This window comes from Brienomyrus brachyistius, unplaced genomic scaffold (assembly GCF_023856365.1).
Source record: "Brienomyrus brachyistius isolate T26 unplaced genomic scaffold, BBRACH_0.4 scaffold44, whole genome shotgun sequence".
Taxonomy (NCBI): Eukaryota; Metazoa; Chordata; class Actinopteri; order Osteoglossiformes; family Mormyridae; genus Brienomyrus; species Brienomyrus brachyistius.
Genome location: NW_026042319.1, coordinates 2,376,108 through 2,403,582, shown reverse-complemented (window position 1 = coordinate 2,403,582; position 27,475 = coordinate 2,376,108). Strand labels below are relative to the sequence as shown.

General features: G+C 49.5%; 2 protein-coding genes across 3 annotated transcripts in view; both read left to right on the top strand.

The window, feature by feature from the left end:
- herc2 (HECT and RLD domain containing E3 ubiquitin protein ligase 2) overlaps nucleotides 1-12,270 on the top strand; it is a 42,914-nt gene extending 30,644 nt beyond the window's left edge. Inside the window, 25 exon segments of the mRNA XM_048999323.1 lie at nucleotides 188-341; nucleotides 420-527; nucleotides 612-743; nucleotides 838-996; nucleotides 1,096-1,214; nucleotides 1,733-1,858; nucleotides 1,968-2,123; nucleotides 2,214-2,329; nucleotides 2,475-2,673; nucleotides 2,796-3,010; nucleotides 3,253-3,430; nucleotides 3,953-4,114; nucleotides 4,748-4,839; nucleotides 5,177-5,316; nucleotides 5,875-6,062; nucleotides 6,541-6,738; nucleotides 6,960-7,043; nucleotides 7,768-7,909; nucleotides 8,032-8,226; nucleotides 8,572-8,684; nucleotides 10,045-10,125; nucleotides 10,127-10,236; nucleotides 10,376-10,481; nucleotides 10,590-10,802; nucleotides 11,269-12,270. Of these exon segments, the coding sequence (XP_048855280.1) occupies nucleotides 188-341; nucleotides 420-527; nucleotides 612-743; nucleotides 838-996; nucleotides 1,096-1,214; nucleotides 1,733-1,858; nucleotides 1,968-2,123; nucleotides 2,214-2,329; nucleotides 2,475-2,673; nucleotides 2,796-3,010; nucleotides 3,253-3,430; nucleotides 3,953-4,114; nucleotides 4,748-4,839; nucleotides 5,177-5,316; nucleotides 5,875-6,062; nucleotides 6,541-6,738; nucleotides 6,960-7,043; nucleotides 7,768-7,909; nucleotides 8,032-8,226; nucleotides 8,572-8,684; nucleotides 10,045-10,125; nucleotides 10,127-10,236; nucleotides 10,376-10,481; nucleotides 10,590-10,802; nucleotides 11,269-11,541 (3,759 nt within the window). The 3' untranslated portion in view covers nucleotides 11,542-12,270.
- A 2,116-nt stretch (nucleotides 12,271-14,386) lies between these two features.
- oca2 (oculocutaneous albinism II) overlaps nucleotides 14,387-27,475 on the top strand; it is a 55,054-nt gene continuing 41,965 nt past the window's right edge. Inside the window, exons 1-6 of one of the 2 annotated variants that reach the window (XM_048999398.1) lie at nucleotides 14,387-14,574; nucleotides 17,138-17,386; nucleotides 24,269-24,364; nucleotides 25,772-25,942; nucleotides 26,756-26,813; nucleotides 27,021-27,093. In XM_048999398.1, the coding sequence (XP_048855355.1) occupies nucleotides 17,151-17,386; nucleotides 24,269-24,364; nucleotides 25,772-25,942; nucleotides 26,756-26,813; nucleotides 27,021-27,093 (634 nt within the window). In that variant the 5' untranslated portion in view covers nucleotides 14,387-14,574; nucleotides 17,138-17,150. The remainder of the gene's footprint in view (nucleotides 14,575-17,137; nucleotides 17,387-24,268; nucleotides 24,365-25,771; nucleotides 25,943-26,755; nucleotides 26,814-27,020; nucleotides 27,094-27,475) is intronic. The other variant, XM_048999399.1, reaches the window with a different exon arrangement.

The following is a 27,475-nucleotide window of genomic DNA, read 5'->3' as shown; positions in this document are numbered from 1 at the left end:
GCGTGGATGTGTGACAGACCTTTTCTAGCGAGGGTCTGTCTCTATAAATGTCATCTTTAAACTATAGTCTTTTTTCTTTATAGCTTGTTGATTTTTGTAGCTGTTTTTTTGTAGCTTGCTCATGAAATGTCACAGGCTGAGTGAAATGGCACCCCCTGCTGACCGGTGTGTGACCTGACGCCTGCAGGTAGCAGATGTGCTGTTGGAACTCTGCGTGACGGAGCTGGAGGACGTGGCCACTGACTCCCAGAGCGGCCGCCTATCCTCTCAGCCCGTGGTGGTGGAGAGCAGCCACCCCTACACTGACGATACCTCCACCAGCGGCACGGTCAAGATCCCAGGTAGCCAACGGGAGACGGTGCCCATGGGGGACGCTGGCGTCCCGCTCCTGCTGTCTAACCACCCTCATCTCATCCCAGGTGCAGAGGGGCTGAGAGTAGAGTTTGATCGCCAGTGCTCTACCGAAAGGCGGCATGACCCACTCACCATTATGGACGGGGCCAATAGGATCGTGTCTGTCCGATCAGGTGACTGTCCTTTTAACTTTGGTCTGAAGCTGGCGGTTATCGGTTAGGAGTGTGATGTCCTGATTGCGGGGCTGTGCCGCTCAGGGCGCGAGTGGTCCGACTGGTCCAGCGAGCTGCGCATCCCAGGGGACGAGCTGAAGTGGAAGTTTACCAGCGACGGCTCCGTCAATGGCTGGGGGTGGCGCTTCACCGTGTATCCCATCATGCCTGCGGCCGGTGAGCCCCGCTCCTGTGCCCCGCTCCTGCGCCCCGCTCCTGCGCCATTCGTATCGCTGGCAGAGTGACTGAGTGGGTGTCCCATTGTGTGCAGGACCCAAGGACCTGCTGTCGGACCGCTGCATCCTGTCCTGTCCGTCCATGGATCTGGTCACCTGCCTGCTGGACTTCAGGCTGAACCTGGCCTCTAACCGGAGCATCGTGCCACGGCTGGCTGCCTCACTGGCTGCCTGTGCGCAGCTGAGCGCTCTGGGTGGGTGTGGCTGGCTGAGGGGCCTCGTCTGTGTGTTCCCCCATCCCGCTTGGTGCCTGTCAGTCTCACCTTCCTGCTCTTGTGGTTCTGGTTCTGCAGCGGCCGGCCATCGCATGTGGGCTTTGCAGCGGCTGCGCAAACTGCTCACCACCGAGTTTGGCCAGTCGATCAACATCAACAGGTTGCTGGGAGACGGCGATGGAGAGCCGCGATCTGTGGCAAGTTCTTCCGTGTGTGTGTGTGTGTGTGTGCCTCTGCCTTGCACATGCATAAGAATGATGTGGGTGATGGTCTTCCTGGAATCGCAGCTGCTCCTGACTTTATCCTCAGGCATCAGAAGTGGCCCATATGGTTTAATTAGTCAATTTGAAGTTAATTGTAGATTTAATAGGTTAAAATCTCATAATTGGACAAAATTCAATATGCATGCTCTGGTTTAAAAACCAATCATCCATTCCAAAGGTAAAGAGCTGTTTAAGGCTGTAATATGACCTCATCACACTGTCATTGTTTTATGAGTTTGATGCTGTGGCCTTGAGGTGTTCTATATCCCAGTGGGCGCGTCGGCTGTGATTGGCCACTACATTAGAAAATGAATTGCATCGGCTGTGATTCGGTGCTGCGTTTCTGAATGAGCCATGTCAGCTGTGATTTGGCGGCTGCATTTGTGAACGAGGCGCCTGGCCTGTGATCTGCCAGTGCCTGGCCTTTGTCTGCTGACTCTGGTGTCTTTCAGAGCTTCACAGGCAGTGCTCTGGCAGCGCTGGTGAAGGGGCTTCCCGAGGCTCTTCAGAGGCAGTACGAGTATGAGGACCCTATCGTGAGGGGGGGCAAGCAGCTGCTCCACAGCCCCTTCTTCAAGGTACCACTGGGGGACAACAGCGCTACCAGAGGAAGCGCAGTTGCATGTCTGAGATGAAGAGTGCCCTCTTCGCTATGGTAATCGCTGTCCTTGTCTGGGTTCCTATTAGGTGCTGGTGGCGTTGGCCTGTGACCTGGAGCTGGACACCTTGCCATGCTGTGCCGAAACGCACAAGTGGGCCTGGTTCCGGAGATACTGCACCGCATCTAGGGTGGCCGTGGCCCTGGACAAGAGGACCCCTTTGCCTCGCCCCTTTCTGGATGAGGTGAGGCCGACCAACTTCATTTGTCCCCTTCCCCCGACCCTGAACTGTATGTCATGTGACCACCCCGTTTTCAATTGTCGGGGTCTTCAGGTGGCCAAGAAGATCCGGGAGCTAATGGCGGATCACGAAAGCATGAACACGCTGCACGAGAGCCATGAGGTGTTCAGGCGGGAGCAGGACGAGCAGCTGGTGCAGTGGATGAACAGGTGTGGAGGCCGGTTGTCCCGAGCCCAGCCCCTTAACCAGCTCTGCATGTTTGCTTAGAAGTGATAGACATTCCCGCAGATTTATACAAGAATACAATCTGTTCTGCCTCTGCCCCATTCTCTCTCTTCGGACCTTTGCACACAGACGTCCTGACGACTGGACTCTGTCTGCCGGCGGAAGCGGCACCATCTACGGCTGGGGGCACAACCACCGCGGGCAGCTGGGCGGCATCGAGGGTGCCAAGGTGAAGGTGCCCACGCCCACGGAGGCCCTGGCCATGCTGCGGCCCGTGCAGCTGATTGGAGGGGAGCAGACTCTGTTTGCTGTGACGGCCGATGGCAAGGTGACGAGTGGCTTGGTTAAAAGGAGCCATTTTTTGCTGTGATGGAATTTAACTCTTCGTGCCTCTTGGAGAAGCACCGAGCCTCTGCCTGCTTGGCGTCTTGACTCCGCCCTTTCCTTCAGCTCTATGCCACTGGGTACGGCGCCGGCGGGCGGCTTGGAATCGGCGGCACCGAGTCTGTGTCCACGCCCACCCTTCTGGAGTCCATCCAGCATGTCTTCATCCGCAAGGTGGCGGTGAACTCCGGAGGCAAGCACTGCCTCGCGCTGTCCTCCGAGGGCGAAGTCTACTCCTGGGGAGAGGCGGAGGACGGCAAGCTGGGCCACGGCAACAGGAGGTCAGGATTTGCAGCGGCACTTATCCTTGCATGCAAGCCTCTTTAATTTTAGAAGCAATGCTGCAGATAGCCAGCAGGTGGCAGTGTGGAGTTTAATGATTACAAATACCTTTTTATACCTATAAATCACTTAATTATTGGAAAAAATCTTTAGATGTCTGATTATAAAAATTAAACGCGCATTTAGTTGGTAACTGAGTTCAGTATGGTGTCACAGCAGACCTTGCCCTTTGACCCCGCAGCCCATGTGACCGGCCCCGTGTGATCGAGTCCCTGCGTGGCGTGGAGGTGGTGGACATTGCGGCTGGTGGTGCCCACAGCGCCTGCATCACCGCCAGCGGGGAGCTCTACACTTGGGGCAAGGGCCGCTACGGCCGGCTGGGCCACGGCGACAGTGAGGACCAGCTCAAGCCCAAACTGGTGCGTGGCAACCCAGTGCGCTGCGCCAACTGGGGCTTTGTCCAAGTCACAGTAATTAGGGGCTTTTAGGTCGTTAGTGCCCGATTAACTTCTGGAACAATAGGCGACTTGCATCCGTTCATCCGGTTTCAGTGAGTGCTGATCCGATCAGGCTCGCAGTGATCTGGAGCCGGTCCCGGGAAGCCCGGCGTCAGGCGGAGTAAGAGGATTCGCACACGGAGCCCTCCTGTCACTGGACGCGCTTCCTACATGCACTGACTTACTGTGCAAGTAATGCCTTATGGGCTGTGAACAAGTGCTCTGACGTGGCCGTCAGTGCCCCACCCTCCCCGAGACCATGCCAGGCCTATTGGCCTCTTTGGTGTGGGGTCCCATGTGGCGATTCCTCTGCCATGTGCAGCTGGGTGGTATTTCCTCCGTACGTCAGTGTTGCTCTGGTCTTGCATTCCTTTAGTGGAGTGACGTGTTTGCCGTATGGCTGCCTTCTGATGGACATGGTGGCTGCTCTGTACGTGTCCCCAGGTGGACGCTCTGCAGGGCCACCGCGTCATCGACGTGGCGTGTGGCAGTGGTGACGCCCAGACGCTGTGTCTGACTGATGATGACATGGTGTGGTCCTGGGGGGATGGTGACTACGGCAAGCTGGGGCGCGGGGGCAGTGATGGCTGCAAGGTGCCCATGAAGGTGAGCATCTCTCTGCTTATAGCTTTGTCTTTAGTTATTTTATTTTTATACTTATTTTGAATCCACTTTAGTTTTGCAGTGTGGTTTTGTTACTTTATTACTTGCATCTATATATATTTTAGTATTTTTATTTCTATTTTTTATTTTTCTTTCTAGGAATAGATTGAAAGTTGTAGGGCTGTTTATGTGTCTAGACAATCAGCGTTGGTATACATTGTCCATTATGTGTTAACCTGGATACCATTTTATGGGTGTTTTTGTTGTGTTAATATTAACATTAGTTATTTTATTTCAGATGTAATATTTATAGTTTTCGTTTAGCTGTTTTACTTTTATATCTTTAGGTTGCAGCTGTTTTTTCTTAGTTTTTCTTAACCATAATAACCCTGGTGAGCATTTGGCACTTTAGTTCAGAATCCTAATGGCTTGGTCAGATGACCCCCTTTCAGTCAGCTGTAAGTGCCCCATTTATCTGTTTGTAGGTCTCTTATGTTGCCCATAACCCAAAATTAGCTTTTATGTATGCACCACTACAGTATCACTAGGTAATGTTCTGTGGTAATATGGTCTAGCCATGTAGACCAGTGTATGCTGGTGTATGGTGATATACGAACTCTGCTCCAACACTGGCAGATCGACTCCCTCACGGGGCTGGGCGTGGTCAAGGTGGAGTGTGGCTCCCAGTTTTCTGTTGCGCTCACCAGGTCTGGCTCCGTCTACACATGGTGAGTATGCTGGCCAGGAGCTGATTGGCTCTCTGCCTGACAGCCCAGAGCTGCTTTAACCTCCATGGTCCATCCTTCTAGTTGGCTGAAGGTATCCTAGGAGGCTACCCATTGATGTCACGGTAACTGCTTCTAGAGTCATTCTTGGCCATCAGACACTTTGGTGTGGGCCTCTCTCACTTTAATTCCTTAAGATTGTTTTAGTTTGTAGTTCCACTCTGCTGGCTTGCTGTGGACACTGGGCCATTAGCTCAGGTGAACACTGGCAGAGACCAAAACGCAGCTGTCGGGCATAATCGTGTTCGTTGAGCCTCACCTTTACTCGTGGCCTCTGCAGGGGGAAAGGGGACTACCACCGGCTGGGTCACGGATCCGACGACCACGTGCGTCGCCCACGGCAGGTCCAGGGCCTGCAGGGCAAGAAGGTGATCGCCATCGCCACTGGATCCCTGCACTGCGTCTGCTGTGCGGAGGACGGTAGGGTCCCCAACTGTGCAGTGCCCTGACAGCCCAGAGCTGCTGCGGCAGACGTACCGGTCTTTATTTTTCAAATGGAGATTCTGTTCATCTGCAGATGAACAAAATGATGCTTCATGAACCATTTGCTGTATTTTATGACCCCACTAGATGGCGCCTTATGTTTTAAAAAGGTGAACAAAGCATACCCCAAAGCATATCAAGAGCACCATCTAGTGGGGTCAAAAAATATAGCAAATGGTTCAGGAAGCATCATTTTGTCCATCACTACTGTCTATCTACTGACACTGGCAGTTGTACCAGAATACAGGGGTCTTTCATACCTTACCTGCTATGTTTGTATTAAAGTATGAAAGCATTATGTCCATCCTTCAGCTGCTGTAAATTTTAGTAATTTTGTTCCCAATGTTTCAACTATTAGCTTTCATTCAAATGTTTGCCTCTATGCCTGTCAGTTCCAGGCTGTGCAGTCTGTGTTCCTCCAGTAGGTGGCGATTGCCAAGGAAAGTGTTTGGGGACTTATTTGAGAGGAGATTGATGGGCATGTTCTCCTGGCAGGGGAAGTGTACACCTGGGGCGATAACGACGAGGGCCAGCTGGGCGACGGCACCACCAACGCCATCACAAGGCCGCGGCTTGTAGCGGCACTGCAGGGCAAGAAAGTCAACCGGGTGGCCTGTGGTTCTGCACACACGCTGGCCTGGTCTACCAGCAAGCCCGCTAATGCTGGCAAGCTCCCGGCGCAGGTAGCTCCGCCCCCCAAGCTTCTGCCAATCGCAGGCAGCCGAGGGCCATGATTAGTCGGTATACAACCAGTACAGGGTCTGTAAACTTCCCTTACGGGGGCTGCAGTTTGACCTGTGGTTCAAGCCAGATGTGACTCAGATCTGTCAAAGAATCCGTTTGTGTTAATACACATTTACCAGAAGGTTCTTCTATTAAAAGTGAGTGAGTAAACAAATTTCATCACAATACTCATCTCATTAATATCTTAAACTGCTCACCAAACTGTGTCCATATGTAAACGTGTGTGTATAGTACCGCAAAGCTGGCGTCCCGACAGATGTTTCACCCGTCATCTAAAGCCCTGGTTTATTATTGCACATGTGTCGTATAATCGCAACTTCATCACAACAGCCCTATTGGTAGTATTGCTTCGTGAAATTGGACTGTTGGCATCTGTACAGCCTCAGTGAGAGCCCTTCTCAATGGCGCCCCCCGCAGGTTCCCATGGAGTACAACCACCTGCAGGAGATTCCCATCATTGCCCTGCGTAACAGGCTGCTGCTCCTGCACCACATCTCTGAGCTCTTCTGCCCCTGCATGCCCATGTTTGACCTGGAGGGCCGGCTGGGGCAGGCGGGACAGGGGCCCTCTGTGGGGTTCGACACGCTAAGGGGTATCCTCATCTCCCAGGGCAAGGTGAGCCCCAAGCCACGTCTCTAAAGGTGCTGGGGGGCTGTGTGTCTCAGGATGGCCAGCAGGGTGGCGATAATCGGGACTTGTGAACATGTGCGCTCTCTGCTGTCGCCGTGATTTGAGCTTTTGTAATGAAAGCCAGCTTAATTCCCAGGTATGGCAAATTTTAATTCCCATATCTGCAAATGATCAGAGTCTCCCTTGGTTAAATTTTCATCTCCCAGGAAGCAGCGTTCCGCAAGGTGGTCCAGGCAACGATGGTGCGAGACAGGCAGCACGGGCCTGTGGTGGAGCTGAACCGGATCCAGGTGGGTGAGGAGGGACTGGGGGACGGTAGGGAGGCTACTTGGGGGGGGGGGGGGGGGGGGGCGACCACCTAATCCATGTCAGGGGGGACACTATGAGCTCAGACAGCATTTATAAGATACCATTTCAATTAAGACCCGGATTTGACTGAAGCATTGAATTGTTGCTGTGTGCTGATTGGTCAGTCTCCTGTAATCATGCATGTGTCACTAATGTTAATGTGAAACAGCTGGATGAGTCTCTCAATCAAGGAAACAAGCCAGTCAGAGCACAAGAAGAACTGAACTGATTACGAAGCAGCCTTTTAGTTTTACAGTAGTTTGCAAAGCTTGAAGTAGCTCATAGTGCCGCCCCCCCCCCCCCCCCCCCCCCCCAAACATGGATTAGGTGGTCACCCTGGGGGGGGGGCTTGGTGCATCATAAGCAGTTGGCCTTGGTGAGTGTGTGCAGCAGTTTTTGAGAATGGTTCCCCAAGCCCTGGTGTGTGTGTGTGTGTGTGTGTGTGTGTGAGAGAGCTTGGGGGTGGGTCAGTGTGCGGTGTCAGCTGTCGCCCTCGTGGCTTCCCGTCTCACAGGGAGCCTTTAGCAGCAGGCCGCCTGTCATGCCACACATGTGATCCTGGCCGCTGAGATAAAGCCCCTTATCTATATGAGGCGGATGGTCTTGCACTCCATGCTCGGGGGGAGGATCATGACGCTTAGGCCAGTACTCCTGTCTGATTTTCAGGTGAAACGCTCTCGGAGCAAAGGGGGCCTGGCTGGACCAGACGGAACCAAGTCGGTCTTTGGGCAGATGTGCGCCAAGATGAGCTCGTTCAGCCCCGACAGCCTGCTGCTTCCCCACCGTGTGTGGAAAGTCAAGTTTGTGGGTATGTGTGCATCTCTAGCTGCATTATAGCCATAAACAAGGCCTCGATCCTAACAAAAATGTCCGGAACATGCTGTTTAAAACGATTTGAGGCGAATGGGACGCGTTGATATGCATCCCCAGGCGAGTCCGTGGACGACTGCGGCGGGGGCTACAGCGAGTCCATCGCCGAAATGTGTGAGGAGCTGCAGAACGGCCTCACGCCGCTGCTCATCGTTACGCCCAACGGGCGCGACGAGTCGGGTGCCAACCGCGACTGCTTCCTGCTCAGCCCCGCCGCCAGGTCGCCGCTGCACATGAACATGTTCCGCTTCTTGGGTATGTGTCCGGGTCACCTCTATTTCCCATCTCTACCTGGGAGGCATATCTTCCAGCCAGTTCTGTTTGAGATCTGGGTGGGATTGATTGGCTGCAGAGGGTATTAAGTAGAAGAAATGCCCAATAGGCTCTTCCGACAGGGCGATTTTTGCTCTAGTGCGATTTTGCCCATTCCGTTCCTTGTGGACCCACAGACAATATGCATTTTTGCTCCCTCCCAGCTCCCAGTAGGGACCAAAAACATGGATCGACAGCGGATCCCCCAAGGACCGAATTGGGGAACGGTGCTCTGGTGTGTGTCAAATCAGGAGCGCCCTTAATCAGTGCCCCTTCCTCCTCCTGCAGGCGTCCTACTGGGCATCGCCATCCGCACCGGCAGCCCCCTGAGCCTGAATCTGGCCGAGCCGGTGTGGAAGCAGTTGGCCGGCATGAACCTGACCATTGCTGACCTCAGTGAGGTAATCTAAGCCACGCCCTGCGCGGCAGCCATCTTTATTCAAGTTAATTGAGTGAATGCCCTGATCACGGCCCGTTGGTCTGGTACTGCCAGAAGTTTCATGAAGGCTTACACTGCTCATTTAGCTTTGATCCTTTTTTCTAATCTTTGACTGTAGTTTGACTTGGCTGCTGTCCGTTTTTTGCCGCGATTTCAGCGTGACTCTTCACTCAGCCGCACAAAGGATCACAGACCTTGATGAGCAGGCCCCCCGGGACTGATATACCCCCCTCCAGTCCCCAGTCTTTGTGGTTTCCTCAGGTCTTCATCTGTGACCAGAGAGGGAGGTGTTTTTGTTTTTCGTTTTGAGTCATACTACCAGGTATTTAGTCGGTACATTTTGAAGTATTTTTCTAGATGTTGCAGTTTTTAAAATGCCCCCCTCACTATACAATGCTATAAAAGGCCTAAAAACACCCCCACTTCTACCTTCGCCCCCCCCCCCCCCCCTTTTTTTTCTGAGGGAACCTAATACAGACCGTTGACCCTCAAGTCGCTTATGGCTTTGCTCAAAGCTTGGTGCTCTGCCGGGGAAAGTAAGAGAATAATCTGGGCAACCTTTTAAAAAAGTGTGCTGCCCTTTCAGGGGTGAGATACAATCAAGAGCCATAAACCTGAGCTCACATGGACGGAGAAGGTTGTCATTCTGCTTATCGACTGATCAGGTCTGAGTCGTAGGCATCTTGGGTCGCAGTCATGGGAATTTGGGCTTGTATTATAACACTGGATTGAGGGAGGTGTATAATGTGTTATACAGTGTATCATACAGGCTCCGTTCAGATTTCACGTGGTATCACTGCTTGGTTCTGGCTCCAACAAGAACTCTAAGCTTCTTAACCCAGCAAAACCTGGAAGGACCCAGTCCCCGTAAGTGAGCGGTTTGTGTACCGTGAGCAGCCTCTTCTGCCTCTGACGCTCTGTAGCCTCCCCCCCCCCCCCCCCCCCAAACAGCCTGCACTCACTCTCTGATCATGAGCTCTGAACCCGGTGCGGGGGGGGCTCAGCAGGGGCACAGAGAGGCCCTTTGTACAGGTCACAGGCGTGGGCCTGGCTGGTTGGTGTCACACGGGTGCCGCACTGGGCCGGCGGTTCTACATGCGGTGCCTGCGATCGTTGGTCTGCCCCAGATGACGTCACGTGAAACGTGAAGCGGTGTCTCACGAGTGTCATGACATTTTTAATATGTGGAACTTGTCTCTAGATTTTCCAGTAGATCCAGTAACGAATCTCTCCCCCCACAATAAAATATCAGTGGTGACCTGTACTCTCACGCAGTCGCACATGCATGTGGCATCCTGTGACCGGCTGCATCCCCGCTGCAGGTTGATAAGGACTTCATCCCTGGCTTGATGTACATCCGCGATAACGAGGCCACCTCCGAGGAGTTTGAGGCCATGACCCTGCCCCTTCACCGTGCCCAGTGCCAGCGGCCAGGACATCCAGCTCAGCTCCAAGTACTCCCACATCACGTTGGACAACCGTGCCGAGTATGTGCGCCTAGCAATAAACTACAGGTGAGCCTGAGGGGCGATGGCCGGGGGTGGGCTCTGGGGCTGGGCGGTGTCCTATTGGGTGTTAGCGGGGAAGCTGAGGGTGGGGTCAGGAGACGTGGCTAAAAGGCAGGCGTCCCTCATATGCCCCGCCCCCTCACAGGCTCCATGAGTTTGACGAGCAGGTGTCGGCCGTGCGGGAGGGCATGGCCCGTGTGGCGCCGGTGCCGCTGCTGTCTCTCTTCACGGGCTACGAGCTGGAAACCATGGTGAGCAGCTTCCTCCCTTCGTTAATGGTTGTGTGCTTTTATGCGCCCTATCCTTTTTGATGATCTCCTTCTGGCTCCACCCCCTCCCTGTGAACCTGGCGTTCTCAGGTCTGCGGCAGCCCAGACATCCCGCTGCACCTCCTCAAGTCGGTGGCCACCTACAAGGGTGTGGAGCCCACCGTGCCCCTCATCCAGTGGTTCTGGGAGGTGATGGAGTCCTTCTCCAACACGGAACGCTCTCTCTTTCTGCGCTTCGTTTGGGGCCGGACCCGACTGCCCAGGACCATCGCAGACTTCCGTGGGCGAGACTTCGTGGTTCAGGTGGGTGTGTCTCTTAATGACTCTCTGGTTTGTGGCTCCTCCCCTTTCCCCCCCAAAAGCGATCGGACCTGATTCGTCTGGGAAACATCCGCGACCTGCCTGCTGCGTTAGCGCCACCTGCTGAGTGAAGGTGCCATCACTGTCGCGGGTTCGATATCGCTGCCAGGCCTGCGTGTTTGGAATCTGCGGGTCTGCCTCATGTGCCTCCTGCTTGTTGCCCGAGTCCATAGGCTGCAGAGAATCGCATTCCTGATGGGATAAGGGGATATACAGAGAGGCAGTGCCTTAGCTTTCCTTATGTGGTGATGATATCACTGGCCATTCACTTGACCGACGATGAGGCCCACTTATTTAAATGGCTGTATAAGTCCTGTTAAGCCCTGAATCCACGTGTGGTCTCAGCGGGCATTTTAAGCCGCAGTTAACCCCCATCTCTCTCTCCCATGGTTGCGTTTGCACCCCGCAGGTGCTGGACAAATACAACCCGCCCGATCACTTCCTGCCGGAATCCTACACCTGCTTCTTCCTGCTGAAGCTGCCCAGGTATTCCTGCAGGCAGGTGCTGGAAGAGAAGCTGAAGTACGCCATACACTTCTGCAAGTCCATAGACACTGACGACTATGCACGCATTGCGCTGACCGGCGAGCCGGCGGCCGACGACAGCAGCGAGGACTCCGACAACGAGGACGCCGATTCCTTCGCCTCGGACTCCACACAGGACTACTTAACCGGGCACTGAGGAAGCTCCTGCTGACCTATGACCTTTGACCCTCGACTCGCTGAAGGCCCGGCAGTCCTGCTACGAAGCTGTCACCCCCCCCCCCCCCCCCCAAGCCGAATAATGTCCATTTTATTCACATTTCTTACTACTTAAACTAGCTAAATAACTTCTGTAAATCATAATGTGCAGTTAGCATTGAAGGCACTGTAACTTGGAGCAAAAAGTAGGTTTTTTTCTTAAGAAAAAAAAAAATTATATATATATGGTGGGTGATTGGAGAGGTTGCGGAGATCAACATTGTGTTTACTAATGCCATGTGTATAGGTTATGAAACGACATCAGTGGGGCATCCAAATTAGGGCATTTCGCCTTGCACTGTGGTAGAATCGTCTGGGTTTCTTCCCCTTTGTGACTTTTACCTGACCTTGATATGTTGTACGTTTCAGATATACAATGAGAACACTAGTATTTTAAATATATATTTTTGTTGGTAATAGCAGTGTTTCTTTAAAACACCCTTTTTGACTATGAAGCTGTCGGCGTTTCTCACTCGAGCCGCGTGAGATACAGCCCCACCCCCCCCCTCCCCGCCTTTGTCGTTTTAAAGATGTCCGTCACTGTAGTTGTCCACTTACCGTTTGTGTTACGCACTGTTCTCCTTGGGGAATGTATATATTATGATTGTGCCATGTATCCATGATCAGTGTCCATTTCTTGTGAATAAATAGGTTTCAATGCAAAAGAGAACATCGACCGCTTTCTCCGCACGCCAGTGTTGCCCTCGGGTCCTGTTCCAGCCGTCATCGCGGACAGTTCGGCGTCTGTTCACCCTATGACTTCACTGCGATGTTTTAGTAGTGGCTTCGTGATGAATTCAGATGTTTTACTCTCCACCCTTGTTACTTTGTCTTTGGTTGTATCACGCTGATATTACTGCTGTGCTAAAATTTAGTTATAAACTACACAACCTTTTTTTTTTTTTTTTTTTTTTTTTTTTTATTTTATTCACTGTAGCCAGGGACGTCACCCTCATGTTGGTCCTCTTTCAGAATGTACAGTTTTCCTTCGCCCAAACTATTAGTTCCCTGTAATATATATAAAAAAAAAATCTGGCTTAATTTGGCTTAAAAAATCAAGGGCATTCTTTGCAGAATTAACTTGTCATTTTGGAGCGAGATCACGGTGTACATTCTGTGGGAGTAAGTCAGGTGCTTCGAGGACATGGAGTGAGCGGTTTGGTCCAGTTTTGGTCCTCGCCGTCGCGTTCGGGATTTGGCACTGGAGTTCGCCCTTAGGCCCCTGGACAGAAAGGCAGGCGGACTTGTCTATGTTTATGCTGGTGAGAGGGTTTGCTTTCAGACTGGAAAATATATGGGACGGTCCACAGGTTACACTGACTGTCAGTGTCTGTGACAGTGTCCTGTAGCTTATTTGGGAATCCCTGCAGCTCTGCCTGATGGTGGCTTTGCAGCCCCCTGCCCATGGCTTTGCTGCTGCGCTCTGAGATGTTACACCCCTGGATTCCAGTGGTTCCATCTGGTGTTTGAAAGCCAGCAGCCTGTAAAAATGGGCATTGGGTGCTGGCAGATGTGCGAGAGGTTTGGGTCATGGCCCTTTCGATCTCCTTGCTGATGTGGATCTCCATGACCCGATCCAGAGTGAGCAGCACCTACATTGCAGCAGACTCAAAGATCTCAGCGCCCCCCCCCCCCCCCCCCCCCCACGGGCTGGCTGTGAACTGAAAAGTACGTTTCTTCTTTCCAAATTAATCTAACTGAAGTATAAGCATGCGATGCAGCCGGCTGAGGATACGCTGGCTTCCTGCCCTGAGCGACTCGTGCTTTCTAGAGGAATGTCTGACATTTTGAGGGGAGGGGTCACAGCGTTCCCCACGGGCGTGCCCACTTTCCTGGTAAGTCACCTTGTGCTGGGGTGGCCGCCTGACATGTGACACCCCAGGCCCCGCTCTCTGTGATGCACGCCGCTGGGGGCGGGGCTGCCCCACGGGCATCATCTGTCCCAGGCAGATTGCCTATCAAAGAGCCTCTTTGTTGTGGAGAGTGAAGCCCATGGACCCAGTGGAGGGCTTATAGTATGGGGGGGGGGGGTTGCTGAGGAATCCACTTGTCTGCATGCCGAGAAACTGTAATACCAGGGGTCAGCTGACCTTTTTGGTATGCTCCTCCCTACTCTGTGTGCCTTCATTGAATTACTGTATCAATCAATCGTTCAGCAGAGTTCTGTCACGGCAGGTATTTGGCAGGTAGTGCTGTGTGTTTGATGCTCACTTCTAGGCCTGTATGACTAACCTCAGAAGTGCTTTTATAATAATTCTTCATTATACCAAATTTCTAGTTATGAGGAAATCCGTGTCCCTCCTGGTCTGCTGCACTGAGGCCCTTTGGAAAGATTAATGTATCTCTGGCCAGTGAGGGGAACATTTTCTGTGTCTGTGCGCGTCTGTCTGTCTGTGTTTGTGCGTCTGTGTGAGTGTCTGTCTGTCTGCGTCTGTGTGAGTGTCTGTCTGACTAACATTATACCCTGAGGATTTGTATCTATACTGTAAAACAGTTAAGATGATTTGGTTACCAGGTTTTATAAGGAAAAAAGGGGAGTCTGTCTGTCTGTCTGTGTCTGTCTGTCTGACTCTGTCTATGGAGCCACACAGTACAATATGAAATCAAACGGTACACTGACTTTATGGAACGCACAGCCCTCCTACTCCCCCCCCCCCCCCCCCCCCCCACCTGAAACCCCGTCCAAGATTAGAACACAGCCGCTCCTTTGCTTGCCTGTTAATTAATAATCGCGTGTTTTATAAGGGGAGCTGTACTGAGGGTGGGGGTCTAGCTGTCAATGGCACTTGAGATGGGGGTGGGACTTCCTCAAAGATGCCGCTCGCTGCTCTGGGACCCTGTGAGAGACAAGCTCGCCTGCTGGAAAGGGGCACTGCACCCGTGTGAAAGACTCAGTCCAGCATACTCGGCTTCCTTCACGGAACGTTCTAGGTGTGTAGCATCAGCTCTTCCCAGCCGTCATCAACAACTACAGGTAAACCTTATTTCCAAGTTGCCTCTCGAGAGCAGCATTGTTTATTTGAACCTGGGCTTGTGCATTTTTATATAAACAGAAAAAAGAATTGGTGAACTTCAGTTTTGTGAGCCCTGGAAATCACTCTGTTTTAATAGCAAATCATAATGATTTTAATGGGCTGCTTCTACCCTGGGATGTACTCCAGAAAATAATTTTTTTAATTATCTGGAAAGTTACAGTTCCAGGTTTTACATTTAGTTTTATTTGAACTTATTATGGGGTGGTTGCTAGGTCTTTATGAGCATATTATTGCTTTGTGATGCTTGAAAAAAATTAATCAGGACAACAATCTCAATCATGAGAATAGCTACTTTTGTAGGTTTCTTAGAGTTTTCCTTGTATTTGAATTTCTAAACGTGGCTTAAGAAATTAATAGACTAGCTGATTATTTTGGGGGCAGCAAATCAGCTTTATATGTATTTTACTCTGGAGAAAGTGCAGCTGTGAGGAGATTTGGAGGCTCCCTCTTGAAAGGTAAACCTTCACATTTTGGGGCTTGATCTGGACGTCCAGCTTTATGCAGAAACAGGATTTCTCATTATTAACTGTACTCAGGAAAAGGTCTGGGTTCGAATATTAAGCTTCAATCCTTAAATTGTGAAGGCAGTGGGGTGGTCAGTAGGCAGCGGGATGTCAGTAGGCAGTACTGCCTCGTCCACCAGGGTCCAAGGTTTGACAACCCAAAACAAATTTACAAAGTATTCCAGACCTTCTCCTTGGGATCATTCACGTTGTCTTAATGTTAATGTGTAGGAGCTTCTGGAAAACCGTCCAAGCCCATATAATAAGGCCAAATGAATTTCTAAATATCATGTTGATTCATTTTATAAAATGCCAGAGTCCTCTCACGAAGTATGTTGTGAAGCAAATTTCTTAACCTATTAACTTGCACGTTGTAATGCAAATTCAAGCTCGGGTAACTGCTATTGATTTTTATTTTAGAGTTGGAGATCAATATTCTTTTCATTAAATCGATTATTTTGAATTGGTTCGGATAGAAGGTTACTTCAGATTCACTCGGTGATCGAAATGAAACAGTCTAGTGACCGCGATAATTTGTTTCACTCAACCATCCATTCATACTTAATACGCGTGACCTCGCGTATTCTTATCGTAATGCGTCCGATTAACTATTAGCGGAGCCAAGGCTTGTGTGTATTGGAAAGGTAATATTCGTGGGAATAACACGGGAAAATGTATATGCATTGAAAGCGAGGTCGTGTTGTGTCCTCCTCAGTCAGCACTGTGAAAATGTCCGGATTTTTGATACAAGTGTCTGTCACGGTCGGTAACTGGAACATCATGCAATGTCGGCTACACAATGTGCTTGTACTTTTTTGGACAAGCGGGTAGATGGTTAAGTGCGGGTTATTGATAAAGATCCTTTAGCAGTGTGTTCGCTTTTCAGAGGTGCTGTATTTTAACCTGTCCAATAAACGAAATTGGAATGTGTACTTCGTTAAGACTATGAATCTGAAGGTCCTGAATTGGTTTTTCAGTTGCTAATACCTGTCAGCCGCATTCTCAGAATTTCCCTAATTCATCTGTAATGCAGCACGTGAACGTGGGAGAGATTTTGGCTTCAAAGCCTTATTTGTGCGTAAAGCATATTACCCGTGTGCAGGGGGCTGAGAGGATTCGCAGGATAATCATGAGTTATAAAAAACGGGCCACGGGGAAAATAACGCGCTGTGCGCCGCGCGTGGGCGTGGCACGCGCTCTCCAGTCCCCTCGGGCAGGTGCCACTGGTCACACACGGCGCGCGAGGTGACTTTCCCGTTGGGTCTCTTTCGGCTCAAGGTTCATTGCAGGTTCCCCCAGAATTTACATCCCGTATGTTTCACTAAAACCTTTGAATAGACATTCAGCATTCGCCGAATGGACTATGTACATTTAATAGATATGATCTGCATATATTACACTGATGCTCGTGACTATTATGACGAAATGCGACTAGGAAAAGAATGGGCGGATTATACTGATGTTGCCAGATTCATGACTCTGCCAGTGACATACTTATTAAAGCCAATTCAGTTTTGTCTCTTGGGCAACATTTATGAGCTATTTATCAGGAGACTTAGTAGTCTGCTGGTTGAAAAAATACATTAGCTTATAAGATGAAGATCAACCGAACTGTGCGTTAATGTACGAGTTAGTGCAAGCGTTTATTGAAAATGTATTACTGCAGTTGTTTTGTGTATCCACAAGACGTCGCTGTTTACCACGCTTAAGTAGATCAAGAAGTCTGGGTATAAGACGTCCGAAACACGTACAGCAAAAACGCAATTACAAGCCAATTTAATTTCTGCCACTGTATTTCTTTACGTGCGGCTGTATATTACACATAAGAATGAAAATCCATTTATTTCTTTCCTAAGGTTATTTTTTTGAGTGTTAGCGAGCCCATGGCATTTAAAAACCAACTCGGGTGGAGAAGAAAACAACATTAAAAATATTATTACTAATGATTTACCTTAGGCTTTTGTCCCTGATATCTCATAATAAATAGTTCCTTTCCTAGTTTTAGATCCAGGATGTATCTGGAGAATAACCGGGAGAGGGAGATGTCTGAGGTCGGGGCTCCGGGCCAGCAGGTCAGGGCGGGCTGTGGGAAGCCGGACACTGTGCTGGGCAACCTGGGCGAGTTCCGGCTGCTGGAGGGCTTCTCTGGGATGAGGGAGACCCAGAAGGTGCAGCAGGGTGCGGCCAGCACCGCGGCCCACTGTGTCATCTACGCCGACAGCTACGACCCCGCCCACGAGGAGGACAGGTAGGCAGCGGGTATCCTGATCACCCCCCCCCCCATAAGGACAGCTCCAAATCTGCATGTTTCTTTGACTCATAGAGTTTTTGTTTCTAGATGCAGTCTGTGATTGATTTCAAACGTATGTTAAAAGTACAGCTGTTTTTTGTTTCTACTTTTTGATGTGAGTAAATAGTTTGGTGTGAGTAAATAGTTTCTCCACATTACATTACCTGCTGAGCCACCAGTCTTATTTTTCAGATTTTTACTGTCAAGACTGTGTTTTTACAGACAGACCATGTATTTGTAGCTTTTAAAGACATTTGCCGCCTGCAAATTGACAAACGGTTTGCGTCCCCGGTCCTACGGTATCTGATCATGGACAGACGGGCTCCTTTGCTGCTTTTTTCCTCCATTCCCTCCAGCGGAAGAAACAGACCACATTACTGACCGCGAGTCTGTGCTAAGAGACCGCGAGTCTGTGCTAAGAGACCGCGAGTCTGTGCTAAGAGACCGCGAGTCTGTGCTAACGTCGTCTCTTCCCATTCAACAGTTCCTGTTGTGGGATGAAAAGCAAAGACTCTCACCTCACATTACACATGTATCGCCCCGGGGATAAAGCTCACATTTTTGAAAGGCAGTTGCTCTCTTTACCCTCATTCTTGAACTTTGGAGGTTATGCGATTCATTACATTTATTCGGTGACGCCTTTGTACTAAGTACTGTGCCTGTGACTACAGGACCAGACAGCGTGCCTGGGACAACTAGGCTTAAAGGCCATACTCAGTGGGCCAGCAGTGACATAATTGCTCTGACTACAGGATTTAAACCCACAACCTTCCACACATGGCAGAAATCTCAAATCGCTAAGCTACACAGCAGTGGAATACTCTCGTGATTGCATAGTCGCCGCCTTTTCGGCCTTTTTGTGTTGGTGATCCGTTGCCCCTTTGAACTGTACCTGGCAGAGCTTCAAGGTTAGATAATTCCCTGTAAAGTCACCTGACACCGACTTCACCCTGTAATATCTTCTGATTTCCCCCCCCCCCCCCCCCCCGGTTTCATAAGAACTATTTTTCCTCGATACAAGGCTCACTCTTGACTCATTATGGCTAAAGAAAGTAAAATTTTATTTTACTTTGCATTCAGGTTTTGATTCTTTTATTACTTTTTGTTTTGTTTTCTGCACTCATATTCTGCTCTTTCAGGACATTATCTGTCTATGTTCACGAATGAAATATTTTCTTGGTTTTTCTAAAACGAAACACGATAAGAATAAAAGCTTTGTGTTGATTTGGTCGTCGGCCCAATTTTTCCTGGTCTCAGTCTGCTGTACTTTCCGTTTCAGACAATATGATATTTTTCTATTGCGAGGAAAACAAGAATTCCAGATAAGGCCTGAACACGGGTTGGGGGCTGAGATGGACGGAAGGGGCAGCTTGATACAGACTAAAAGTTATTTGTGGCTGTTTTGTTTTGGCTTTCTGAGTAATAACAGATGGTTCTTTTTTTGAGGAATAAAAAATCCCAAAGCAAGGCTTAGGTAGCGGCTAAAACCGAGGGGGAGATGGTGAGTGAAACAGACAGATGGAGACAAATGAGGGCATGTTACTCATATTTAATTTCACTAAGAATGGAAACGGCGCCCCCTGTCTCCATTTTACTGTTCTTTCTAGCAAATGTTCTATTCTTTTCCAAATGGACCCACCTGGACTATTGAGGAATAATTCATCATATATTATTTCTGCCACTTTTAGCTTCTTAATATGTCGGCTGAGTTTGACTCTAATTAGAAGGCATCAGTGTTGAAAATGAGTGCTGTCTGTGTATGGTGGATTATTTCGGCCCAGCAAGACCGAATCTGAATGATGAGAGTGGTGGGGTGGGGGGGGGGGGGGCTGCTTTCTGATGTTTCTCTTATAAGTCTTATAAATCTTTCCTGGGGTGACGTTCTGGTAAAGCAGTATGATTTTATTTACGGAGGCAGTTCTGGCATACTTGGGGCGGGGGGGGGGATTAGGTTTTGCTGTTAGCTAAGTCAGCGCCGCCTCAGAAGCCCCCACCCTGCCAGGATCTGTGACTATTTCTTTATTTAACACGATTAGACATGTTCCCTAAAAAGCAAAGGTCCCGCTTGTGCCTGAAAGGCCACTATTCCCATTGCGTGTCGCTAAGCCTCTGACCCACCTGCTGCTTTTACTCCAGAGTCCTACAGTTAACAGGATCCAGACCGAGATCTGAATGTACGTCACATCATGTGACTTGATTTGTACATTAATATGCATCGGTCTGTGTTGCCAGCCTGACTAGGTTTCCCTCAGGACCCCCCCACCATGGCGTCTGTGTGCCGTGTCACGCCAGGTGGAACTTATAATGCAAATCTCTTCTAGTTCTGTAATGACATTAAGGAGGGTTAATAGGCCTGAAATATCACATCTAATCTATCCTGAAATATCGCACCTAATATATCTTGATGTTGCAGTGGCTCAGGCGGTGGCTCCCACAATGCACCTGGGCGGGACTTGTTCGGCAGTCACGCGGCACGGCGTAAAACGCTCTGCCTCTGAATGGAAGGTAGAAGAGCAACAGGTGGAGAGGTGTCAGTGGGCATGAGTGAACCACAGAGCCGGGAAGGAAACGGATGTCGGAGACGAACGGTGGTGGGTGTAGGTGAGGCGTTTGCAGCGTTGTTAATCTCAGCCGTCCTTCCTGTGAAGTGGCTGGTGTATTATCACACAGTGACCCCTGGGGGGGGGGGCAGTATTACAGGAAAGGCTCTGATATTACTCTGCAGAATAAGGTCCTTTAATCCATAAAACATCAGCAAGACACCTGGCTACAATCCTGGATGCTGACACATGCCGTGCAGAAGAGAGAGGCTATTTTTGTAGCGCTGACAGCGGGACAGACTATTCCGGGAAGCAGATGGGCGGCAGCAGAGATTTATCTCGCGCTGCTCGGACATGAATATCGTAAGTTTCTGAAATAGAAGCAGAACGCAAAATAAGACCTCAAGGAGAGTTTGGTTGCTCTTTGCTATTTTCATTTTGTCCTGAAAATAAATAAAAGTAACACGTTTCCTGTGTCCCAGCCGCAAATGGGATTAATGTAAGACGGGTGCAAAGAGTCTGGCCAATGAATAAATTCAAATCCATAAAATAATAAGCACTTTCGTCGACTTAGGAGCATTTATTGAATCCTCTCCTGAGTAGAATATATTAAATGGAAGAAATGTGGATGGGAGAGGCTCGTTTTTCCCAAGCCTGACCTTGAGCACGTGTGACTCGCTGTCGTGGATTTTGATGAGGGACACGTACTTCAAACGACATTGCATCTGCGCCCAAATTGTAAATCACATGGTTTATGAAGGTGCGGGGAGTTATGGTGAAGGACTGAGGCAACTTTCATCCTGTAACTGAGTCCTTTTTAGCATTAGGAGATTACTGCAGAGGGTCCAGTAATTAGCCTGAGTTTGTGGTATTCCATTCTAGGCCTGATTGCTTTGAGATAAAGTATCGTGGCTAAATAATGTTACGGCATTAACATCCCTAAAGGATGAGCTGAGATGGATTATTTCATACAAAAGTAATCGACCTTGCGGAATGAGTTACAATTAACTTTTTATTTCTTTTTTTGGTGGGAGCATATTTTTGAGGAAAGGATGCAAGGCTTTATAAAATATTTAATTAAAATACAATTGGCATTTTTCAGCCAGGAATTAAACATTTTTCTGAAGTGAGAATTAAAAATGAATATGACATCCTCTTTTGTTAGAATGTGACTTGCTGCAGCAAATAACTGGAAGGTTCTATAATGTGTGTGTCATGCTAAAAAGAGAGTCTAATTTGCCAATTGATTGTCACTCACTTATTCAGTAGGATGCCCTAATTTCATGCTAATTTGGAGTTTTTATTACAGCCAAGATGTATATTTTTTGTTGTAGTTAATATCCAGAATGATTGCCGGAAGCTCATATTCATATAACTTAATTATATGGAAGACAGGGCAACTGAATCAAAGGTGATAATCAGAATGAGTCTATTTCTTCTCCCTAAGCATAAATAATGAATAGTGTGAGTGATGTAATCAGTTGTTTTTAGGTGCCCAGAGAAAGGACAGAAAATAGCGGAATTGGTTCCCAATCACAGTCTGATCTTTAGTTGTGGAAGCCCGACCCGACCCTCTGAGACAGATAATCAGACCACCTAGGACATCAGGTAACTGTACAGCAGTCAGGTGATGCAGAAGCACCTAAGACTGCTCTCACTTCTGTGTTCCCTGTAGTAGTGCATGGTGCAGAGCGTGCAGCATCAAGAACTGCCTGGGCTCTGCCGCGATGCCATGAGCAAAATGCCTCCTGGCTTCTCAAATGATCCAGCTGTGCTGAGGCCTGTGTGTCTGTGTGTCTGTGTGTGTCTGTGTGTCTGTGTGTCTGTGTGTCTGTGTGTCTGTGTGTCTGTGCCTGTGCGAGATATCGAGCTTTCCTCCCCCGCCACCTTTCTGTTTGAGTCTGCCATCTTTAATTAAGGTCCGAAGTTGCCATTCGTGGTTCTGTGTGGAAGAAACCAGACTGAGTTGCATTTAAGTGGCTCTCCTGAAGCACAGCTTTGAACAGAGCTCACCCAGGGTCCGTCTGATGGTGCTGAGGATGCCCGTGAAGGAGGCACCATGATGAAGCCAGGGGTCCTCGCTTAATTGGCTGGTCTCCCTTTCCACACGTGAGGGTTTTGGAACTTTTTTGTCAGGCTTTTAAGTGTGATCGGAATCCTCTATGGTTGCTGGACCAGTGATGTATCTGTACTGGATTCCAGCTCCCCGCTGTGCAGTTCCTCCAGTGCACAATGAGAGTCACCAAATGCGCAGTGACTTGGAACCCTAGTCCTACTGGTGTCGGATGACTTTGGAGTTCAAGCCGGGGTGAAGCTTCAGGATTTGAAGGCTTGTTGCCCCCCCCCGCCCCCAGATCGCTGAGGCATGTCCCCTTCCCCATCATGGTCCCTCTTCCAGGGCGGGAGGAGAACAAAAGCAAGTTCTGGTAAATGGGGAATGAGTCGGTTCATTAGTGAGGCAGTAATTATTTACTGTGACTTCCAGATTTTAATTAGCCTCCGTGGCTCTCCTGGGATGCTGTGATAGGCTGCTTTCAGTGGAATAGAAATATGTGAGTGTAATTAAAGCTAGTGGTGTAATTTGTTGCAATTGCAGATGCCACCCCCCCCCCACCACGCTGAGGATTAGCTTCCACGGTCCCGGTTTGTTAATCCCCACCATATTCCCGAATAAGGCACCCAAAGAAGAATCTAGATTGAATCTTTTGGATTGCTGATTTTCTGGCAGTGTGTTCCTTGATTGCAGTCATCTCGGCACATTTTAAATCGTGACATTTGAGGTTTTGTTTTAAATACTTCAAAGACAGGAGTGTGAGCTGCCCCTGTACATGTGATACGTCTCGATGATTTATTCCACATTCCATGTGCTTTTATAGTGTGGAAAAATGAGCAGGAAGAATACAGTGTCTTTGTAGCCTTTCATACGAACAAGAGATGCCTGTAATTATATAAGATATTTCAGTTTCCTTTCAGAGTACATTATCGACGTTGGTGAGGAACCTGATTTCAGTTTGCGGTGGTTTGGGGAATGAGAATCTGTCCTTTTTAAATGCTGTGTTTGAGAAGTATGGCAGTAGCCTGTTGTATTTCTCCTCGAGGAAAATGATGTTCATATATAATACACACACTACAGCCTAACAGAAACGGCAGGGTGCATCGCTCTTGTAAACAAATTCTGTATTGGCCTGCTTTCGGCCTTAATGACCTCTGTGCCTTAAGTGCATTGTGGGAGATTTTGTGGTTATTCGGCATCTGTTGATACTGTGCTCAATTATTTTATATTGTGTATGTTTACGTATATATATACAAGGTTTTTCTCTGTAGGGATTCTAGATGGGTGGTGCTGTAGCCTCACACATACAGAGATGTTCTGTAAATTCTGACCCTGGCTGTTTATGTGCGTGTTCATCATGTTTCCTCCCTGTGCATCTGTCACTGTGAGTGGCTGCTGGGATATATTCTCCAGCCTGGTCGTACTATGAAGACTGTGATTGGTTAACGAAGGGAAATACAGGCCCTTCCCTTGTTGATCCATGGACACGTCGAATACAGTAAAATCGGGACGTGCGGGATTTCCCGTTGGAGCCGCTCCCACCAGAGGAGAATGTTTGAAACTGGCCGGGCTCTGATGCCTCTGATCCTGAGCTAGAAGTCGACCATCGTGGGATTCGCTGCTGTCCTGGTTTTTCTTTGTCATATGGAAGGATCCGGCAGGCAGCTGAGAGAGACCCTCACCCTAACCACTGGACCTGTCCTCTCACCCCCCTGGCGTTGAGCTGCCTTGTGTTCTGCTTAGCAGCTTGGGGGCACTGGTGTGGTGCTGGGGGGGAACCTTCGTCATATGATGGTCTGCAGGGAATCTGCCACACACCAGGGTCATCGGCACCACACATTCCTGTGGTAACTGGTTTACTCACAGTTGGCCACAACAAGAGTCAACTGGGTGCCTAGTGCAGCTCAATGGTCAAGCGAAGGAAAGGCATGTATCACCAGCATGCCTCTTTGCCCATGTGAATATTGGAGGATGTCTGTTCCGGATTGACTTCTGTACCCTTTTCCCTTAATAAGCCTCGTGGCCTCGAGGGGCTGTTACCAGCCCCCATGTCTTCTGCGCCTCCTTGTTCGCCAACAGCGTAGAGTTTGCTTTTGTGTGTATCTGTCTATAACTCATGTTCTTGACCATGTATTGAGTGGCCGGTGTCAATTCTTTTCCGTGCGAAAGAGTTTCTTCTCTAAGGCAGCTGACCTGTTTGTGTCGCTGTTGCGCTCCTGATAGAGTCTCCGCCTCCTCTGCCCACAGTCCTGACTTTGGTGTGATTACCCTTCAGCGGACTGGCCATACCTCCCCCTCGGAGACTTCGCCGCTCCTGGGCTTCTCCGACGGCGCCGGTGCTGGGTACGTGACCCGCTGTTAATTTTTCCCTGCCACATTATTTCCTGGCAAAGGCCTCTATTTTTGACAAGTGTATAGTTTGGAAATAGGATTAACTCAGGCCTTTTTCAGAGAATGCGATATAATCTTCGTAATGAATCTGCAGAAGTGTGCATTTTCAGTCATGTCCTCAAATTATTCACTATGAATGTTCTGTATTCAATATATAAAGCAACATTATTGGGGGTGGGAATGGGAAGATTTGCTCTGAAAGCTTTGGGGGAGTCCCTGTCACATTACTTAGCGGGAGAATGTATATGTATCGGGAAATAGTACGATTTTATCGTATAGTCGTCTATGACTGTCTTTATAGTTTTGTATTTTATGGAACAAACTTCCCTAACATAAAACATCCATCCATCCATCCATTTTCCAAACCGCTTATCCTACTGGGTCGCGGGGGGTCCGGAGCCTATCCCGGAAGCAATGGGCACGAGGCAGGGAACAACCCAGGATGGGGGGCCAGCCCATCGCAGGGCACACTCACACACCATTCACACCTACAGGGAATTTAGCAACTCCAATCAGCCTCAACATGTTTTTGGACTGTGGGGGGGAAACCGGAGTACCCGGAGGAAACCCCACGACGACATGGGGAGAACATGCAAACTCCACACACATGTGACCCAGGCAGAGACTCAAACCCGGGTCCCAGAGGTGGGAGGCAACAGTGCTAACCGCTGCACCACCATGCCGCCCCCAGCATAAAACATGGTGAGGAGTTGGATGACGTCACTGCCTTGGCCAGTGCTTGCCAGATCCCACCAGTCCCGGCAGGAATACGCTTCTGCCATAATCTCCTGGCTTCACATTTTAAGCCTTTTGTCTCATTCTGATTTCAGTTCGCCTCCCGCCGTAGGAATTTGGATACGGGCCTGAATGCATTTCTCTGCCAGATTGGACCCTTAAATGTTGACTGATCACTGCCCCCCCCCCCCCTCTTTGTGTGGACAGAGTCCTTATCAGACCACACAGAAACCGTAATGCAAAAAGGGGGCATGAAGCCACAAATGGCTGTGGGTGTCACCTAAACACCAGTCCCTCCTGTAAGCTGCCACCAAAACGCCTCAAGAAGGCCCCACAGCATGCTGTCAGTAACAGTCACATGACAAGTGCGCTGGATGGGAATGAGACCATCCTGCCCTGACAGGCGGCTCTGATTGGTTATTTATCTGACACTTGCGTCCTATGGGACTCGCTAGTCGTACAGCTGGGTGCTTTTGCGGTGCGATTCGGATGAAGTACTTCTGCCTGAGTGTACGGTCCCCGGCGGCCTGAGGGGCAGAGGTGCGTGTCCTGGCTTGTGGTATTTCCTCACCCCCCCCATCCCCCCGCCACCCCCACCTCCGGTCCCTTTCTGTCTACCGGCAGCTTCACCTATCTGACCCTGCAGGAGCAGTCGTGGAACGGCTGCTCTGGGGAGGCAGAGGGAAGGTACCGGCTGGGTAGTGAGGTCACGGAGCTGTCCCGCTCGCTGTCGACGGAGAAGAGCGAGCCTCAGGATGGCCCGGTCTTCAGCTTCATGCTCTCCGACCGCCTGCGGTGAGCTTCCCCCCCCCACACACCCCCATGTGTCGGTCTGTTTGTGCCGCCCCCTCACCCCCGGCTACCATGGGACTGATGGACTGTGAAACACTGTTAACCTTTAAAAAATTTATGCTGGCAGCCTCTTCTAATCACGCTCCACTATTCTTTAGACAGTCCTCTGGATTATTAATGCTGCCCCCCCTCCATGTACCTGATGTTAACCAAAAGGCCGCATTTACTGCTTCCAATCCTGCTTCATTTCTATCTGCCCCCAGTGACCCCCACCTTGCCCACAGCTAAATGGGGTAAGAGGGCAGCAATTTCCTTCATAAAATGTTTGGGGTCTGGGAATGGACCTAGCAGCACAGCTGTCTGTCTAAGAGGCGGGACAGATGGGGGTCCCGCGCACAGGAAAATGTCAGACCCCGCTCCCCTTCTGAGTGTCCCTGTAGTGGGGTTTAAACCTTACAAACGCTTCCAGTTTTTAAAGGGTTCTTTGAGTAAATGCTAGGACCTCAGCACTGTCTGGGTTGCCTCAGTGTGAGCCAGCAAATGACCACTGGGGGGCAGTGTTAAACCCGCAGGGAGCTGATATGCGTTTGTCCTTTGTGCCATAGAGTCTATCTGGTGTATCTGCTCCTAACATGCTGATGTTTATGTAAAATAAATAAATAAATAAAAAAGATTTCTCAGTGCCATTCTCGCTGAAAACACAAAATATGAAATATGCATGAAATACCTTATCTTGCCCTGAAGATGGGACTGAAAAGCCTTATGCCACTGGTTTGCATTTAGACGAGAATCTTTAAAACCTTTTCCCTCTTGCAGTTATTGCTTAAAGACTTCCAAAGTTGCCAGCATATTCATCCTTGTCATCCTCTGTTCGGTGAGTGATTTCCAGTGTTTCCAGTGCGGTCGTGAGCTCCTCTATAGGAGCCCAAGCCAGTCAGCACTGGTGTTGTTAGAGAACAAACCGCATTGGTGGGGGAGTAAGAGCCCCCCCACCAATATGTAGGTTAAAATGGCACCAGTTGTGCCCTATGCTCCTTCAGACTTCATATCAGATTATAACGACACTTTGTGTTCGATTCAGTTGTTCTTCAGCATTTATCCTGATCACGGAAACCCCTGGCAGATGTTGGCTGTCTCGTCTACTGTGAGCTTCAGTATCCTTCCTGCCTATTGGTCGGCAGAGTTGTCAATCTTTATCCAGGAACCTCCCAGAATCAAGTGTCACGGTTTGTCCTGGGCCTGGGGACTGATTTGCCATGTCAGTCATGACAGATGCGATGCACTGTAGCATGAAGGGCTGAGACTCTAACGGGCTACTCAGTGCCATGTCATTCAGGTCATCAGTGCAGGTCGGGGAATTACTTCAGCTTATATTAACATAAAACTATTTTTCAGTTAGCCCGAAATAACTTGTATATCTGTCTTAATTTAGTTATATAGTTTTTATGAATTTGCCAGACAGCAGTGGTAATTGGCACATTCACCACAAGGGGGAGCTTTCTCAGAGTGGGTGACAATGGGAGTGACCTCCCAGGA